The following is a 16,363-nucleotide window of genomic DNA, read 5'->3' on the forward strand; positions in this document are numbered from 1 at the left end:
GTTGTCATTGTTGGGGTAAAAATCCTATCTATAAAATAACTGCACAGCGCACGTACACTTAATCACCCATTAAACATAGGACGGGACCCTACCTATAAACACATACTTACCGATATAACTGATCTATAGGACCTGGCTGTTGTGTGCGATGGGTTCCAGATTCGTAACAATATGTCCACACACCGGTATCAGTTGTGGAAGTGTAAGATGGCCAACTCAAAGATTACCTCTGCTCCGAAATTGAAGTCGTTGCCCCCATCACATGATGCCTTTGTTCAACATGTACATCGCGCTCATCATCAAGTCATTATATGGAAATCGGCCACTCGGTCAGACCCTCCGAACTTGGATCCCATCAAGTATGGATGGCAAGAAGGTGAGGACGGTGCGACGTTGTGTCCAACCACACTTCCACCTGATGTGTCTGCTGCACCAGTCACCATTCTGCAGCTGATCAAGTGTGGATGCTCCACCAGCTGGCCATGTTCCACCGGGAGGTGTGGTTGTGTGGCAGCGCAGATGTCATGTTCGATGTTTTGCAGTTGTAATGCTGGATCAGACTGTTGTAACAAACAGACAAGGGCAGTAGCTGCTAATCACGACGACGATGACGAAGATTGAACATAATGTAGAACATTGCATCTTTAACAAAGTTAATATTTGTTTGCCTAAAAATAAAAGGTAATTTCAAAATCATATACATGTACATACTTACTTTAAGACATAAACCAAAGTTATAGTCAACTATCCACATGTATCCAGATCTATTTGTGTAAAAATCGTATTCCAATATAATCATCAATTCATTGATCATTGCAATTAAGTTACTTCAGCTCTCATTGACTATAGTTGTACGTAGTATTAATATTTGAGGGTTCATCAAATTCATTTTCTTACTCGAAGTGATCAGTGGAACTGCAAAATAGCCATTTTTCATATTAAAATGGTGGCCGTCTTGAAAATATGAGACAGGTCTTATATATATATATATATATATATATATATATATATATATATATATATATATATATATATATATAAATATACACACCTTCAATTTTATCATTATCAGATTCCTTGACCATGAAACATGGTAGTAAACACCAAAATTGTGTTTGTAAGTGCATTAGAAGTGAAGATATAGCCCAACACAGAATTTATCGAAAGTTGGTGGTGGCCATTTTGTTTTTCGCCTCTAAAAAAAATTCCTCAAGGGTGCGAGTCTGGTACCTGGCTGATTCTGATTCAGGATAGCTCAGAGATGATGAATTAACCAAAAAAAACTTCATAATGACGCCACAACATGCTTTTTCACATTTCCGCTGAGCGAACAAGCAAATAAGAAAATGACATCATCGTGCAGAGCACGATGCTTGCAAAATCCACTCCCCCCCCCCCTCTCCAAAAGTTGTCATGGGTACATCAAATTGTCCATTTTATTAAGATTAAAATTGACAGTCTTAACCAAAGCTCAAGTCAATCGGATGAAAATTGATTATTTTTCAGATTGAAATTGATGATTTTCAAAGTTTGACCTTGCGTTTACCTTTGACCTTTTGACCTCAAACATAGTTGGTTTCCAAATTCAGTGATGTACTATGCAATTGCTGCTTAATTCTCAGGTTAATTGAATGAAAAATGACGATTTTACAAATTTGACCTCAAAAACAATGGCCTTCTCAGTTGAGACTACTTCTACAACTTGGAAAAGTTTCATGACGATCGGTTTAGAAATGTGACCTGTCGGCGATTGACAAACAGACAGACAGATAATGAAAAGTCACTCATGGAGTGACACTTGGCGAAATGGAATGGCACTTGGTAGAGCGCATATCTCTACCAGGCTGAATACACCCAACCTGCCCACTAAGTTTCATGTGAATCCATCCACAACTTTTTGAGATACCATGCGATATTGTTTTTCGCCGCATCTCTCAATGGTGAAGAATCAGTTAAAATTTAAACAATCCTCGTATCCAGATCTGGATTCAGATCTTCACCAAAATGGAATCGATTCTTCCTAGTTTCACTCCCAACCTATCCACCAAGTTTCATGTGAATCCATCCATCACATTTTCAGATATCGTGCAATATTGTTTTTGGCTACTGTATCTCTCAATGGTGAAGAATCACTTTAAAAAATTCTTAGATCCAGATCCGGATTCAGATTTTCACCAAAATTAAGTGTTGCTGTCCTTGGCCAGTCACTTACACACACACAAAAAAAATTCAGGGTGATTGCTTGAAGACTGTGGCCAAAAATTGTGTGGCAAGTGGACAGACAGATAGACAGACAGACAAACACTACAGACCAACATAATTGACAAAATTTTTTGCCAAGAAATAACAAAATCGACTGACCAATATACTTGAAAAATCTTCGATTTTGCAAGTAACAAACAAATGGACCCAAATGCATTTCCCTCTCCTTCAGCGAGGGTAATAAATGATAGTCTTCCCCCTCACATGAAAAACGAATAATACCAATGGAAAGCAGTGAGTGACCAAACCTCAATTCATATATTTTGCCCCCCCCCTTCCCCCACTCCTATCTCTGCTATTCCTTTTGTTCAGCTGCGTCCAGTGTACTTGCTCTTCCTCGAGCCTTGACTTTGTGTGTATATATATATATATATATATATATATATATATATATATATATATATATATATATATATATATATATATATATATATATATATATATATATAAAAACCCCCACTGGAATGGCACTCAGTAGAGTGCATACCCTTGTCTGGCTGAACAATTTACATTTTGTATCCTCTGATAGGCCAGATCTGCATCCGGACCTAAACCAAAATCTAATCGGCTTGTTCTTGTCGCCTTCCCAACTCATCCACCAAGTTTTGTCAAAATCAGTCACAATTTTTTGAAATATCGTGCTCACAAACAAACAAACAAGCAGTCATAGACTGGTACTTACGAAATCGTCAACTTGACCTTTGACCTTGTCTAATAAAAGCTGTCTCGAGAGAAGGTAGCGACGCAAACCAGAAGTTTCTACGATGATTCTGTACCAAACCATCAAAAATCGCATGTTTTGGATGTTTGACCTCACTGTGACCTTGACCTTTGACCGATTTTGACCAAAATCTAATCAGCGCTAGCCACCACCCTCCTGAATCATGTGGTGTAATTTGACATTGGTAGCTTCTTCCGTTCTCGAGTTATCATTTTTTGGATGTTTGACCTCACTGTGACCTTGACCTTTGACTGATTTTGACCAAAATCTAATCAGCACTAGCCATCACCCTCCTGAATCACGTGGTGTAAGTTGACATTGGTAGCTTCTTCCGTTCTCAAGTTATCGTGCCTACAAACAAACAAACAAACACACAAACAAACAAACAGAAACGGAAGTCATCAATATACTTACGAAATCTTTAGATTTCGTAACAAGGGTAAAAACTTCACCCCTATCCACCTTCATAATATAGTTGAAAACTTTTTATTGCTCAATACCAGTGAGTCCACTGCAACCACAAGGGAACATGTCTCAGGAAGTTATCATTATGCATGGTCTGCCTCACTGAAGATCCACGTTACATTCCCTGATGTCGATAGTGCTGCCAAATGAGTCTCCTGTGCAATGGAATACATTGGGAGGAGTTTTCTATTGTCTATTAAAAGTGTGTGGAGCATAAAAGAAAGCAAAGTGCTGAATTTAGCATCAACACATGAGAGTATTTTCGAATTAACCATGTCTCGAAACAATATTAGCTATGCTTAAGCCTATGCCATACTCAGGGGCATAATGGTAAGAGCGTCCCCTCTGAGTCTGGGAGGTCAGAGGTTCGAATCCCAGCCGAGTCACACCAACGATTTTGAAAAATGATACTCAACACTTGAATGGATCGAGCAGGGAAAAACAACCATCCAATCATCATGTTACATTGTTTAAAAAATTTTTTATCCATGGTTAGGCACTCCAATGTTGCAAGTTTTTGTGTTAATTGCTCAAAAGGTTGCGCAGAAAACAAATTTAAAAGCAAATAAAGTTGAAAAAGTAAGGGCCTCGGCCGACTTTCCACAACATGGTCAATGATGGTTGTGGATGCCTATCACGAGTGTTAAATTAACTTGAGCTACAGTATATTGGTAGTTCTTTCAGTTCGACAATGTTTGTTTATGAGAGATGCATTTAATATCACAAAAAACCACCCATAAAAATAGGGAAAGGATAAGTTAAGGATATTGATTGCTATGGGACTAACGGACAAGCCTGGGTAGCAATAAAAGAAAGACTTCAGTGTAAAATATAATTTTTGTGCATGAGAATAACTAAAGTTAATTCATTCATGTCCCAGGTAGAATATATTTACTTCTGCCACTGAAAGTGGATAAAGGTTATGTTTTTTTCACCCCTGTTTTACTTGCAAAATCAAAGATTTTTCAAGTATATTTGTCAATCGATTGTGTTATTCTGTCTGTTTGTCAATTGCCAACAGGTCACTATTCTAAACTGATCGTCATGAAACTTTACGAAGTTGTAGAGGTAGTCTCAACTGAGAAGCATATTGATTTTGAGGTCAAAGTTAATCTTGAGGTCAAATTCCTAAAATCGTCACTTTTCATCTGATTGGCGTGAAAGTTGAACAGGATTTGCATATCACGTCACTGAATTGGGAAACCAACTATTTGAGGTCAAATGGTCAAAAGTCAACTCAAGGTCAAACTTCTAAAATCATCAAATTTCATCTGAAAAATCATGGATTTTCATCCGATTGACTTGATGTTTAAAGAGCAATTTCATAGTGCATCACTGAATTGGGAAAGCAACTATTTGAGGTCAAAAATCAGCTCAAGGTCAAACTTCTAAAGTCATCAATTTCAATCTGAAAAATCATCAATTTTCATCTAATGAACTTGAGCTTTCATTAATGTTGTCAATTTTAATCTTGATGAAATGGACAATTTGATGTATTTATGGCAACCTTTGGAGAAGAGGGGGGGTGGGGGTGGATTTTGCCATTGCCCTTTCTTGTTTGTTTGTTTGTGAACAAAATATTTCAGAATTGTGGATGGATTTGGGCGAAATTTGGTGGCAAGTTTGGGTATGTGACAAGGACAAAATGATTCGATTTTGGTGTAGATCTGAATCCGGATCTGTATCCAAGAATTTTTTCAGTGTTTTTTTCACCATTGAGTGATAATGCTAAACCATATACAGCACGATGTTTAAAAAAATTATGAATGGATTCGGAGGAAACTTGGTGGATGAGTTGGTGGGGTAACTAGGACAAGCAAATTCAATTTTAGTTCAGGTCCGAATCCAGATCCAGCCTATCAGTGGGATACAAAACGTAGACTAATCAGCCTGGTCTCCATATGCGTTCTACCGAGTGCCGTTCTAGTTTCTTCTAATTTAATGAGAAGTCAGATTTAATTTCATAAGAGGTCAGAGACATCTCTCTGATCATTGTCCATGATTTGTAAAATGAGCATGCAGACTTGCTTTCCAAACTGTGAGCCATCAGGATTTTGCATCTCAGGTCATATGACAAAGTATTACATTTATAAACAGCCAATATATTGAAAGATGATGAACATGTAAACCATGTTTAAAACAAAAAACAATGAATTAAACCAGTGAGTACTTGAGGTGGCATTGGATGCAAGTGTAATAAATATACTACTACTACTCAGCGGACACATCTGAGATAGAGTTCACCATGTCACGCCATCAGTCTTTGTCCATCATCATTGTCTGCAAGTCCGCTATGTCATGCTGGATATCCCTTGATACGCAGTTGATGTAGTTCAGTGCTCTTCTTCCTCTGGTTGGGCAAGGCAATCTCAACCAGATCACGTCAGATATAATTTGGTCTTTGGCACGGAAACAGTGACCAGCAAAACGTGTTCTGCGCCGAGCTACAATGGTAGAAATGGGCGGTATGTCTCTGTAGATCTCTGCTTTTGTTCTGTGTTCCCGCCAGCTGATGCTCTGAACTCTCATAAGAAGCCAAGTATATGTGCCATCAAGCCGGTCCTTCAGGGCCTTCTTCATGGTCCATGTCTCTGATCCATATAAGAGTATATTCTTTACGCAAGCTCTAAAGAATGCAAGTTTGGTAGATCTTGAAATGTTAGACTGCCAGATGTGCTGCAGCCTGTTACATGCACTCCAGGCTTGACCTTTGTGTGATATGAAGTCCTTCTTGGAGTCAGCTACATAAAACCCTAAGTACTTAAAGCCTTTGACTTCATTTAGTTGTGAGCCATCCTTGGAGAAGATTGGTAGATGATCAACATCCTCATTTACTGTCATGTATTCTGTTTTCTTGGCATTTAGAAACAGACCAACCTTAGCTGAAGCATCCTCAACATAAATTAGAAGGTCTTGAGCATCCTTCAAAAGTGTCGCTGTTAAGGCAATGTAATCTGCATAGTCAAGGTCTGTGAGATGCTTATCTCTGTCTCGATTTGACCTTTTTGGCTTGATGTCAGTTCTTTCTCTTTCATGGTCTCTACTGACTGCCTGAGAATGTAATCCACAACTTTAACAAAAAGATAAGGAGCAAGGGTGTCCCCTTGGAGGATGCCTGCTGTTGTGAAAAACTCCTCGGTTGGGCCATCCATACTTTGAACATAGCTAAAGGGGTTGTTGTACATTATGGCAATTGCTTGCACTGTTTCTTCTAGGATGCCATAGTTCAAAAGAATTTGAAGCATGACCTTCCTGTTGATGCTGTCAAAGGCTGTTGATAAATCCACAAATACGAAGCTTGCTTTCTGCTTAGAGATCTTTAGTTCTTCTATGATCCTCCTTAAGGCAAGAATCTGAGGTGTAGATCTGCCTTTCCGTAAACCATTCTGGTTGCGTCAGAGAATAGGATGGAGATGAGGGGTAATCCTATTAAGCAGCGTAGAATTGTAGATTTTTGAGGCTAGAGGTGACAATGTTATACCTCTGTAATTAGATGAAAGAGAGAGGTTGCCTTTTTTAGGCAGAGGGATAATGGCAAATTTGGAGAAGGTCGCTGGTTTGTTGCCTCTATAGGTTTCGTTGCAAAAATCTAGCAGGTCTGGATGAAAAAGTGGGCTCTTCCAGACAACAGCTGGAATATTGTCGGGACCAGGAGTCTTGGATCATTTGAGCTTTCTCAGGCATTTCTGGAGTTCCTCCATAGAGAACGGACCGGTCTTGATGGGAAGAATGTCAACAACTTTGTGATTAAAGAATGGATCATCAGTACTGGTGTTCTGCTCAGGTTTGCCTTGAAGATTGCTAAAATTTATTTTGCTCGATTGCTAGAAGATTTATCCTCTTTATCTCTTTGCTGATGACTCCACCCTCTGCCGTACCATCTGTCATCTCTCAGACCGGCAAGCAGCAGCTTCTTCACTTTCTGCAGATCTGGGTAAAATCACAAACTGGTCCAACACGTGGAACATGTCTTTCAATCCGAAAAAATCTCACACTCTCTCCGAAAGGACCGTTTGGAACCCCCCCTCCCCATCCACTTTCTCAACAATCCTTCTGAAGAAGTCCTTTCTTTCAAGCTTCTGGGCCTCACTATCTGCCACGATCTTTCCTGGGAAAGCCACATTTCCAACTTGGCCTCCAAAGCCAGTCGCCGACTGGGAATCCTCCATCGTGCAAAATCCTTCCTCGGCCCACCTGAGCTCCTGACCACGTACAAAGCTTTTGTCCACAGCCTGATGGAGTGCTGCTGTCCCCTCTGGGCTGGTGCTCCTGCCTACCACCTTTCTCGGCTTCACGCTGTGGAAACCAAGGCTTTTTGGATCATTGGCATCTCCTGCAATGAGGCTGAGTCTTTGGGCCTCTCACTCTCTCACCGCAGGCAGGTCGGTGGTCTTTCTGTCTTCTACCATCTCCTTTCCGGTCTTGCCCCCCCCTGCTGTGTCTGCGAGTTGTCCCCACCATATTTCCGCAGGGCGCTCAAGATCCGCCAACAACCCCCTACTGGTAAAACTACCAAAATCACGAATCACTGCTCACTTTCACTCTTTCAATCCTCTTTTTTCCCTGCCTTTGGAATAAACTCCCTCAGTCTGTTCAATCCCATTCCTCACTCCAGGCCTTCAAAACAGCTGTTCACCCACCATCTCTTATTTTCCCCCATTCAAATTCTCGATCTTTTCTACCTCCGTTAATCCACCCCAAACCCACGTCCTTCAAATTCACTGCTTTCCTTCCTGAAAATCCCTGTAATATCCATCTTGTACATCCAGTGTTCCCCGCCCCATCTCTCTCCCTTCCACAGATGTAATGTCTCTGTTCCCCACTGTTTTGTCCTTCCCACTCCTGCCCCTCTTGGCTCATGCTCCCTTTGCTGTGTGTTTTGTGTTAGCTCTCATACGAGCCTCGACAAGGTATACAAAAAAAAAAATGTTTAAACCAGCAGTTTAGATCTCTCTCTCACTCTCATTCTCACTCTCACTCTCCCTGTGGCTGCTGGTTGCATCATCGGTTGGGACGTGGCTATGCTGCTGATGCAGTGTCCCCCTTACCAGTACACTGGTGCTCATTTTGCCGACCTCGGAAGGATGACAGGCTGAGTCAACCTCCTGGTGTATTTTAATTCAATGGCCAACGGGACTTGAACTCAGGACCCTAGGATCCCAAGCCACCACCCTAACCACTAAGCCAACACCAGGCTAAGACATTCCTCTATGGTGTTACCTTTGATACGGATAGCTGGAGAAGCCTTCTTATTGGTGATCTCTCTCAGGACCTGCCAAGCTGCTGCATGCTTATTTTCTTGGTGTAAACTGTCAAGCTCGTCAGTCTTGGACTTCACTTGGGCATCAAGGACCTTGGTGTAAGCTTTGTCAAAAGCAGCTTTCGCAGATTCTAAGCTTCTGCAAGTATTTCTGGTGAGTCTAGCATTGTGCTTCCTTAAAGCTTTCTTCAAGGTTTCTCTGGCTGTGTTGACTCTGTTGCTGGTGACTATTGCAATAACACTTTCTTTTCTTGGGGAACATTTCAAGAGCAATCTCCTTGTTAGCAGTGATCAAGGTGTCATACACTGCTGAGGTGTTGTTGTTATCTTCTAGTTCAGGGGTTCTCAACCATGGGGGAATTCCCCCCCCCCCGGGGGGAATTTTTGGGGTTTCAGGGGGGAATTGGGACCACAGATTGACAGACTCAAACTGATGGAATATTGATCTTTCTACAAAGTACAATTCTACAGATTGTACATAATCTACAGGACATCACATTTTATTGAATAAGGTGTGATGTCCTGTAGATTATGTAATGTACAATCTCGAGAATTGTAGTTTGTTTTTATTTTAATCTGTGACATTCAATAAACATTGAATGTCACAGATTAAATAAAAAATAAAGATAAATATTTCACTTTTTTATCTGTGGAAATATTCCATTTGTAGTTATCTTTGACTTATTCTTGTTTTTTATTCACAGAATTTGGAGCCCATCATAAGTGTCAAAAAAGAGGGTACGATGATTCATATCTTCAATATGGATTCACATCCATCATCATCAATGGAGAAGAAAGGCCTCCATGTGTTATTTGTCGCAAAACTTTGTCAAATGATTCTATGAAACCAACAAAGTTGAAGCAACATTTGCAGAATGTTCATCCTCAACACAAGGACAAGGACAAAAGCTTTTTTGAATGTCATGGGAATGCTCTCAAAATGATGAAGCTGGATTCAACAGGGGTATTCCAACAAATGAAGCAAAAGGTTATTGAAGCTTCTTATGTCGTAGCACTGGAGATAGCAAGGCAGAAAAAAAACACATACAATTGAGGAAACTTTGATCAAACCTTGCGCTCTCAAAATGGTGGAAATTGTGTTGGGAAATGGATTGGAGAAAAAACTTGCAACAGTTTCACTATCAAACAGTATTGTTTAAAGGAGGATCAGCAACATTGCCATTGACATCAAGGATCAAGTTGTACAGGAGATCAAGTCTGCAGCATTTGGCTTATTTTCAATTCAACTTGATTAATCGACTGATGTGGCATCATGTTCCTAGTTGCTGGTGTTTGCAAGATATGTTCACTCAGGTTCATCTAAAGAGGAGTTTCTCTTTTGTTCTCCTCTTGAAACAATTACCAAGGCCTCAGATATTTTGGAAAAGGTTTCATCTTTCTTTCAATCAAAAATTCTTTTGTGGGATAATGTCTGTGGTTTCTGTGCAGCTGGAGCACCAGCCATGTTGGGGACAAAATGTGGATTTCAAGTTTGTGTGAGAAAGTGAGCTCCAAAAGTGAAAGGCATTCATTGTATAATCCATCGTCAGGCACTGGCCTCAAAAACACTTCCAGCTCCACTAGGGAAGGTTTTGGATCAAACAATTCAAATTGTGAATTTTGTCAAAGGAGGAGCTCTCAACTCACGACTTTTCAAGCAGTTATGTATTGACATGGATGCAGGCCATCGGTTGCTTCTTTACCACACAAATGTTCGATGGCTTTCAAGAGGAAATGTAACTGAGCAAGTATTTGAGCTGAGAGATGAGCTCAAATTATTTTTTGAAGTTCAGGGTAAAGGCCCAGTCACACCTTGACGTTTTAGCCAGCAATGGCAACGTATTAAAATGTATGTAAAACGGTGGCTTACGTTGAACTTTTGATGTTTTTTTAAAGATTCGGACGTATTCATAACGACTTTGTCTTATGCATAACATATTAGTAACGGACACAGAACGTTTCGTTGTGTTATAGATAACTTATACCAACGAATGCTGAACCTGTTGTCAGCCTTCACAACCTATGCCCAGCGATAGTCTAACTTAGGCATAGCGCGCTGCATGCATCGCCAACGATGACGTGGCATAGGTTATGAAAAGGCTGCCGCACAACGATTCAAATCATAACCGCCGCAGAAATGGAAGTGTCAACATCGCAGTCACACCTTGGCGATCTTGCCAGCATATGCCGACCTCTGAAAAATGCGTCTAAAACGCTGGCGCACGTCGAATACGGTATGGGTAAGTTTGGTATATGTGAATAGAACGCTAAAGTACGCTATCATACGTCGTAGTAAGTGGAGTACGTCTTGTAATTTTGAACATGTTGAAAATTTTACGACGTACTTGCCGTATGACACATGCTCCGCATGCGATGAGAATAATTTGTACGCACGATATGCGATCGTTGACACACATCGACACACGTTACTTGTAAGGTGCTCATAAGTCGAAACACGTCAAGGTAACGGTTAGCATCAGTGTTCCAGACTCCCGGTTTTTTTTTCTTTGTTATGACGGTGTTCAGTGTACAGTGCGGTTATGATTTAAATCGTTGAGCGGCAGCCTATTAATTATATTATATTATAACCGCACTAGAAATCGAAGTGTCAAAATCACCATCATACCGAAGGAAGGAAGAAACCCCCCCCCCCAAAAAAAACCCAGGGAGTCTGGAACACTGACGCTAACCATTACCTTGATGTGTTTCGACTTATGAGCACCTTACAAGTAACGTGTGTCACCGATCGCGTAACGTGAGTACAACACGTAACTCTTAGGTTAGAAATAAGTTTCGGGTACGCTAAACATTACCTCGACGTGTTTCGACTTATGAGTAACTCACAAGTAACGTGTGTCAACGATCACGTGACGTGCCTACAACTAATGGCCAGCGTTATGCGGAACGTGTGAGTCTTACGCTGGCATAAGTCTTAAAATTTCAAGCATGGAAAATTTGAGGACAACCGAAAAGTACAACGTTTAAAGCCAACGTACAACGACGTATGGCAGTGTTTTTCAGCGTGCTCTCAATGTTATCAAAACTTACCCATAACGTATTCGACGTGTACCAGCGTTTTAGACAAATTTTCCAAAAATCGGCATAAGCTGGCTAAAACGTCAAGGTGTGACTGGGCCTTAAGATGGAATTTTTTGCCTGGCTGGATGATGAGGAATGGATAATGCACCTTGCCTATTTGGTTGACATTTTTGAGTAGCTGAATAAACTGAATCTTCAGATGCAAGGAAGGAATACAAACGTCATAAAATTCATGGATTCTTTGAAAGCTTTCATGAGCAAGCTGGAAAATTGGCAGAGAAAGGTCAAGATCAAAAATGTTGCAATGTCTTAGAAACTGTCATCAATTCTTGTTGCTGGTGGTGAAGACCAACGGCTTCCAGAATTTGCAAAAAATGAAATTTTGCAGCATTTGACAGGACTGGAAAATGAATTCAGCCGATATTCTCCTGAACTCGGTGATGAGGAGTTGGATTTGGTGCGAAATCCATTTAAATTGTCAATTGAAAAAGTTCCTGATGATTGTCAAGAAGAATTTCTGGAGCTGAAGACTGATTCGGGAGAAAGAGATATGTTCGATGAGAAATCAATCACAGAATTTTGGCCCTTGATATGCGATTCCTACCCAAAAGTGGCAGAAAGAGCTATCCATGTACTGCTTCCATTTGTGTCGACATATCTTTGTGAGTCAGGCTTTTCAACTCTGTTGCAAATGAAAACGAAGCAACGAAGTAGATTGGAGGTTGAAAATGACCTGCGTTGTGCCCTTTCAAGCACTCCTCCGCGTATCCAAGAATTGGCAAAGAAAAAACAATCACAGGTTTCTCATTGACTGTAATCTTCATCAGAATAAAATGAATTACAATACCCTGGCATTCTATTGAACTTTTTATTTATTGAAGTATGCTTCAGTAACTTTAGTCTGTTAAGTAATTCGTTAGGAATGTTAAAGAAAACTACTTTTATTCAAGTTTTAAAACCCATCAACATTTTCTATTGCTATTAAATTTGTAAAACTCCACTATAAAAATAATCCAAATAAATCTATATGTACTAATATAGAAACAAGCCGGTAGGCGACATGGCTGCTCGCTCTAGATGGAAAGCTGGCTGACGCGACTAGCCGATATTCATGTACATGCTATCAATCGATTTAGCACAATAAATATGATTATCACAGCCCTCTTAGTTTGCGTCCAGAAACCCGCCTTGTGAAATTTCAGGCGTTTCCAAAGAGACTAACAAATGGCAGCCCTGGTAATTCCATTTATCTATTTGCTAAAGATTTTATTTTTTTATATGATGCTGTAAGACATTCTCCTTGGGGACAAAAAAACAGGTCCCTCGGAGGTCCAGTTTCGGAGGTATTGATTTTTTTGTACAGTCCACAATAAATGTACGATAAAGTATTTTAGCTGTTGCTAAGCAACGGAGGTGTGCATAGCAACCATTCATTTTTGTGTACATGCTAGCCACATTGTACACATTTCACCAAAATCAGACTCTCAGAGATATTCGCAATTAACCATTTCTGAAATGTTCGACATGTACTCGCCCAAAACCCATCTCCTCCTACAAATATTTTTTGTTAAGGCTGCAAATTGGCATGAAGGGAGCTAGATAGATTGTACACAGAACTCTAAGCTTCGATTTTTCGATTATTTTTTTTTGATTTTTTTCGATTTTTTGACCACTTTAAAGGGCCGTTGCTATACCGTTGCTAGGGCCCGGGGTCCCATATTCGAAAGCACACGATTCCCAGAAATATTGGTCCTACCTACCAAATTTTATTGGAATCGGTTGAGTGGTTTAGCCCCTCGGCTTGACCAAAGTTTCGCGGACAGACAGACAGATGGAAATGTCCAGAATAAGGGTGCTCTAAGAGCTGCCAAAAAGAAAAGATTTTCAAGATTATATGCATAATTATTTGGAATGCACCTTTTGAGTCAGACAATCTTGGAAAGTGGGAAATTACATTTTGACATATGGTGAAAAGGGTGCATGGGGAAAAAAAGGTTGAGAACCACTGATCTAGTTCATCACGCAGGATGCAGAATCTGTTATGAACTGCTACTGTAAATTGCTCACAGAGGTAATCTCTCACAACACTTCCAGTCTATGCTCTTCATAGGATCTTTAGCTGGTGACTTGCTTTTGCGGTAGCTGATCTGGCATCTACATGAGACGATGCGATGGTCTGATTGAATACCTTCGAAGGAGAGCAGTGAGCTCTGGAATTCTTAATGGAATTAATCCATTTCTTTCTTACCAGAATGTAATCCAGCTGAACAAGCTGACCATTTGGACAGCAAAGGGTCCAAAGCCGATTCTTGGGGTTCTGAAACCTTGTATTGGTGGCAACAAGGCTGTGTTCTCGATAAAGTCTTTCATTGCTTCCCATTTCTATTGGATTCATCTGCACAGGTGAATAGAGTGTCTGTAAACCCGAGTTGGGCATTGAGATCCCCACCTAATATTAGTAGATTGGGAAGCCTGGTGTTGGCTTAGTGGTTAGGGTGGCGTTTGGGATCCGAGGGTCCTGAGTTCAAGCCCCGTTGGCTGCTGAATTAAAATACATCAGGAGGTTGACTCAGCCTGTCATCCTTCTGAGGTCGGCAAAATGAGAACCAGTGAACTGGTAAGGGGGACACTGCATCAGCGGCATAGCCGCATCCTAACCAATGATGCAACCAGCAGCCACAGGCTGCACTAGATAGAAAGAGAGAGAGAGTAGATTGTGAGCTGCAATTACATGGACTATGGTTGAGAGTTCTTGGTAGAATTTAACTACATCTTCTTCTGGGTATTCATTATGAAGGCTATAGCAGCACAGGACAGTTGCAGAGTTATCTCGATTGTACGCTCATTGTGGCCCACAATAGAGTGACAAGATTTCAAGGCCCTTGGTGAAATAAGGAAGCCTACTCTGCCTGTTGCTGCATTCCTTGAGTTCTTCCATGCTGAAGAAGTTATTAAACCATAACCACTGGTAAAGGTCTTTTGTAGTGGCGATTCTGAGTGTTCAATACGGTGTTCTTGCAGGCAGATGATGCCAATGCCATCGTGTTGTGCTTCATGCGCTAGTTCTTCTTTCTTTGCAGTAGATCTTTGCGTCTGGATGTTGAAGGTACTAATGATGACAGGTAATAAATATAATAAATGTTGAATGGGAACTCAGCACTGAGATGTCTACAGTTCGTTACTCAAAGGCGATTGATGGGTGGTGGTCACGGTTATAAAAATTTTTGTGAAGTGGCACAATGTTCAGTGTTATTACCCTCATGAGAAAATGTTTTTAATTGAGATGGATAACAATCCATGTTATTAAAGTAGTTACATGATATTGAAGAAATGTATTTTTCAATGTGAAATGCTGTCCACTTATATGGAATCAAAGTTTGATAAAGGTCATAATATTAAGATGTTCTACAGAGCTAATAAATGATAACATGAAGGCGAAGTGTAAGAAATTCGTTTAATATGCAGAATGTGACGTGCATTTGTTTGAAGTGCATTTTAACCATTTACCAAAACCATTTCTTTTCCAACCTTTCACAAATTTACCACCTTCCTTGTTTGAAGCATGGTGACCTCACCTTTAAGCTCAATGTATTAATGTTATTTCAAATAAATACATGGTCCTATTGGATTTCCCCTGAGTTTTACATTTGTGCTCTGTCCACGATAGGCACAGGCAGTCCTGGAGGTGGTGGTGGCTGGGGGGATTGCTTGGAGGATGGAGGGGACAATCATGGAGGCAGATCCTCCAGTGGAGGATCAGGATACCAACAGTCGGGGCTCAATTTGGCATCACATTGAGGATGGTAAAGCACCTTGTATGACAGTGGAGAAACGAAAACGGAAGAGAAAAAAAAGAGAACCACAGCCTGAATCTGTGATTATTTTTCATTCATCGGAGGAGCTAAAAGACACGGAGGAGGTGAGTTCTTCAAAGATATAACAAGATGTTTGCTGGTGAGATGATAATGCAAAACTTTCTCAATTTGCCAAAACCACAAAAGCATTGAACAGCTTGCAGAGTTGAAGTGCCTGCATATGCAGCACATGTGCCTATCCATCAGTCGCATGCTTGTCTGTCCATCACAAGCCCCCTCATCTGTCGGCACCCATCCAGCCATCCATTGCTCGCGTCGGTCCGTCCGTCGTGCCTGCCCATCCATCTGTCTGTCCCATCCATCCAATTGTCTTGTCATCCAAGATTGCCTAATAACTTGTCTTGTCATAAATTGTTAGGGTGCTATGACTTGTGTCAATTACAGGGAATAGTTCATTACACTTGCAATCATCTCTCCTCTGAACGGTGAGGATCAAACTTTGTACTTATGGTGGACAACAGACATCTGGATAGTGTACATGTTGTCATTGCTGCACTTGAGGACCACATCACTGAAATTGACTGCTTTGCACGATATCCAGACACTAATCAATTTAACATGCTTGGGATATATTCTACATCAGAGTGTTTGTGATTAGAGGACTGCCCACATTCACTTTATCAAGTGGAAGTGGACCTACTTGAAAAATTGTGCAACATCCCAGAAAGTTCAGTAGATGCTCTGAATTTGTCATTGACAAGATGTGTGCAAGTTTGTGCTTCAATCAATGATGAATGGTCA

General features: G+C 40.6%; 1 protein-coding gene across 3 annotated transcripts in view; it reads left to right on the forward strand.

Annotated features, from left to right (window-relative positions):
• TMEM169 (transmembrane protein 169) overlaps positions 1-16,363 on the forward strand; it is an 83,099-nt gene that overhangs the window by 47,064 nt on the left and 19,672 nt on the right. For 2 of the 3 annotated variants that reach the window (XM_085872520.1, XM_085872521.1), the window contains exon 2: positions 15,415-15,666. In XM_085872520.1, the coding sequence (XP_085728646.1) occupies positions 15,463-15,666 (204 nt within the window). In that variant the 5' untranslated portion in view covers positions 15,415-15,462. Of the gene's footprint in view, positions 1-8,717; positions 8,863-15,414; positions 15,667-16,363 lie in introns of those variants that run through there. The other variant, XM_085872522.1, reaches the window with a different exon arrangement.

This window comes from Eptatretus burgeri, chromosome 3 (genome assembly GCF_056783735.1).
Source record: "Eptatretus burgeri isolate ZD-2024b chromosome 3, Ebu_testis_v1, whole genome shotgun sequence".
NCBI classification, from domain to species: Eukaryota; Metazoa; Chordata; class Myxini; order Myxiniformes; family Myxinidae; genus Eptatretus; species Eptatretus burgeri.